The sequence below is a fragment of the Cibotium barometz genome, chromosome 52 (genome assembly GCF_041138505.1).
Source record: "Cibotium barometz isolate CiBa-2024 chromosome 52, ASM4113850v1, whole genome shotgun sequence".
Classification (NCBI taxonomy): Eukaryota; Viridiplantae; Streptophyta; class Polypodiopsida; order Cyatheales; family Cibotiaceae; genus Cibotium; species Cibotium barometz.
In genome coordinates, this window is record NC_141097.1 from 40,477,270 (window position 1) to 40,480,989 (window position 3,720).

At 44.8% G+C, this 3,720-nt stretch overlaps 1 protein-coding gene across 1 annotated transcript; it reads left to right on the forward strand.

Annotated features, from left to right (window-relative positions):
* The first annotated feature begins 321 nt into the window (after positions 1–321).
* On the forward strand, positions 322–2,100 carry LOC147609117 (uncharacterized). The gene is made up of 3 exons (XM_086788485.1): positions 322–1,018; positions 1,146–1,278; positions 1,383–2,100. Exons 1-3 carry the CDS (start codon positions 919–921, stop codon positions 1,894–1,896), a joined length of 747 nt encoding a protein of 248 aa, XP_086644611.1. The 5' UTR covers positions 322–918; the 3' UTR covers positions 1,897–2,100.
* The last annotated feature ends 1,620 nt before the right edge of the window (positions 2,101–3,720 follow it).

The window sequence follows — 3,720 nt, forward strand, 5'->3', positions numbered from 1 at the left end:
GGAGGAGGCTCCCTTGCCCTTCAAAAATGAGGGCAATCAAACAAAACCAAACGTTTTTTTTACAATTCTAGTGTAATTTCTGAGGGTTTTTATCTATCAAGGGCCATGACTCACTAGGGTGGTCAAAAAGCAAGCCAGCTCCGTGACTCACGAGGGTGGTCAAAAAGCAAGCCAGCTGTGTTGAGAGATATTGTGGCCACCAAGAGATTTTAGAGTCTAGACTAGCTAGAAAGTAGATTTGGCCTGAAAAATCAAAAGGTGACTGACTGACTATAAAAATGAAGGTGACTGACTCTAAACTTTAAAAGGAGGATGGGAGTCGAGAACGCACAGACGTAGACTCCGTCTGTCACAGATTCTGTTGTGAGAGCGCGAGAGTCCAAGGGGGGCTTTGCAGTTTGCGCAACGCCGTAACGACGCTGCAGCTGCCGTGCCGGCCAACGACAAACATCTCCTGCGTCACACCAATATTGCGTGCAAAGTCGGATACTCCTGCGGGATTTTTAACTCTTATGGCTGCCCCCTATCTGAGCAGGATCTCAGCGCTGATTCATGGTAGGTGCACACCCTGCTCCTTGAGTGGGACTGGGAAAAGACATTCTTTCTAGCTCATACAAGCCACTGCTCCAGCCATCCTCCACCGTCGTGTGCTTCACAAGTTCACTGTGCATGTAACTTGATGCGTGATTGATTGGCGCGCGCACGCTCGCGGCTCCATACCTACTAGAATAGATTTTCCTTGGAGAAAAAAACTGCCCTGTGCAGCTTTTACTCGCGTATAAGGGACAAATCGACCCGTCCAAAATGCCTTGTCCAGAGTTGACGGGTCCGAAATGCCACACTGGACGAGGCACCGCAAGTATAAGGAGTAGGCTGCATGTGCTCTCAACAGCATACCAGAACTGAGCACTGTACAGTATGCGGAAGAGACTGTGGTCTCCCGAGGAGGACGAGGCCTTGAAACGCTACGTGGAGAAGCATGGCAGCGGTAACTGGAACGATGTGGCACGGCTCAGTGGTAAAATTTACCTCCTCCTCCTCCTCCTCCTGTTCCTCTTCCTCCTCATAGTGCGTGCACACACAGATGCTTTCACTAGCTACATCGGTAGGCTGAATTCATATACCTGTCTATACGCGATGCTTAGGCCTGCAGCACCGCTGCCCGAAGAGCTGTCGGCTTCGTTGGGTAAACTATCTCAGGCCCGGCCTCAAATGCGGCTCTTTCTCTGCCCAAGAGATTGGGCTGCTCCTCAGCCTTCACAGCCACCTTGGAAACAGGTGCTGACTACCCCATATGGCATAAATTCGTCGTCAGTGTGTAATTAATAGGCGTCTAGTCTCTTTCTTCACACTAGCCAATCCGTTTTTATTTGCGTTCGTAGGTGGTCTCGGATAGCCGCCTACCTGCCCGGACGGAGTGATAACCACGTCAAGAACTTCTGGCACACAAGTGCCAGAAGGCGATGGCGCACCTTACACCAGCCTAGCGGCGCTCAATATACATCTGAGGGAAGACCACCTGGGCTCACCACGACACAGAACAACACCGGCTTACAGAGTGCAGAACCTAATATGATCGACCCTAATTTAGCGGGCGAGAGCGGTGTACATGAACAAGTACAGAACAATCCCTGCAGTAGCATCACAGCAGTTGTTGCTGCCCCCGGCTTGCCAAGTGCCGTTCCAGTGTCCAGCTCCATGCCTCCGGACGACCCCCCCGAGGGCTTGCAGCACGAGAACAATCCCTGCAGTAACATCACAGCAGTTGTTGCTTCCCCCGGCTTTCCAAGTTGTGTTCCAGTCTCCAGCTCCATGCCTCCGGACGAACCCCCCGAGGGCTTGCATCTAGTACTGTGGAGTTTCATGAACAGGAAGTTGCTCCAAATTCCTCCGTAGCATCGTTTGAGGAAGATCGTCGCCTACCCAAATGCATGTGGTTTCTTCTGTAGATTTCAAGGAAAATACAGAGTATGTAAACATGTTTATTGAGCCATGACTAGTGGAAGAAATCACATATTGAAATAATATAAGACTTTGGTGTTTAAGCACATTAGGTTTGAAGATCACACAAGCCTTTGTTAAATTTACAATACAAGGGAAATGCAAAGATTTGAGAGCATGTAAACATACATGTTTATTGAGCCATGAAGAGTCCATGAAATCACATATTGAAATGTATATAAGACTTTGATGTGTAATGCACATCAGGTTTGAAATAATATAAGACTTTGGTGTTTATCACACTAGGTTTGAAAATAGCACAAGCCTTTGTCAATCAATCTATATTCATATAATAGCATGTTGGGCAATTCATTCCTACCATTGTTGTGATAAAGAAACATAGATGACTTTATAAAACGATATAAGACTACCGCTAAAAAATTTGATTATGACAACTTACCAACATAGAAATAAGGATGCTGTTAGAAGTGCACTTGTAAAATTTTGAGAGTAATTCGATCGTTGCTAGAAGTGCACATGTGAATATAGAAGCCTCTTATGGAATCCTTCACTCTACAAGAGAATCGGGGTGTACCAAGATTTTGCAACAAAATATCGATCGTTGGTAATTTTGCTGGTATGCAACACTCCTATCAGCGCTTTTCTTTGGACACTGTGATGTGGCATGTGAACAGGTGGTAAGTATTTTTCGTTTTGGCCTTTTAAAATGGTAAAATGCATTAAGTAGAGTGAACCTTAATATTTATAAGGTATAGTGTTCACACCCATTTTTAAATAGGGGGTGGACATTTGCTTAAGAGGGGGAGGGGCCCAAAGATGATAAGTTGAATTAGATATTTAATAACCCTTAATTAAATGCATGGAATTCTTTTGGAAAGAACCCACATGTGGGTTGGGGGCACTTCTTACTTTTCTCCATGCGTGGTTGCAGTCGGGCTCTTTCTCTCCACACCTGGATGCGCCCACCTCTCCCAATAAGGTGCACCTGCTCCTTCACGCCTTCTCTGGCCGCATTTGAAAATTGTTTTCTACAGCGTCGTCTCTTTCAGGTATCCCTCCTCTCTCTCTTTCTCTCCTTCTCAATCTCTTTTTCCTCTCTCTCTCTCTCTCTCTCTCTCTCTCTCTCTCTCTCTCTCTCTCTTATCTTTCTCCCCTTCTCAAACTAGTCTTCTCCCTCCCTCCCCCCCCTCTCTCTCTCTCTCTCTCTCTCGCTCTCTCGCTCTCTCGCTCTCCTCCTCCCCCCCTCTCTCTTCCATCTCCCTTTGCTTCTTCCTCTATCTTTCTTTGTTATACACTAATCTGTCACCAACATCTCTCATGATTAGGTTTCTTATTTGTTAATAGTGATCTTAATAAAGATTAGTGTATTCATGTATGTAGGATTAGATATTAGGTTTTTTTTAGAAGGGTAGAAGGAACTAGTTTCTTGGTTTTGTAGGTATCCCCTCTCATTGATGAAGGTAAGTGTACTAACCATGTGCTTAATCAATTTAGGGTTTCTTAATCACTATCATTCTTCATATGTAAGTTGGATTAGACGTAGGGTTTTATGTATATGGTAGATTAAGCTAACCTTCCTTTTTTTTAAAAAAAATTTGTTTTCTTCTTTTGTAGCTATTGACTCCCTCCTTCAAAAGGTAAGTCCACTAATCTTGTGCTTAATCTATTTAATAATTTTTCTTAATGTTCAAAGTGCATGCATATGCCCATTTAATTGCTTACTTTTTCCATGCCCATTTGCTTGCTTAGGTTGCTAAT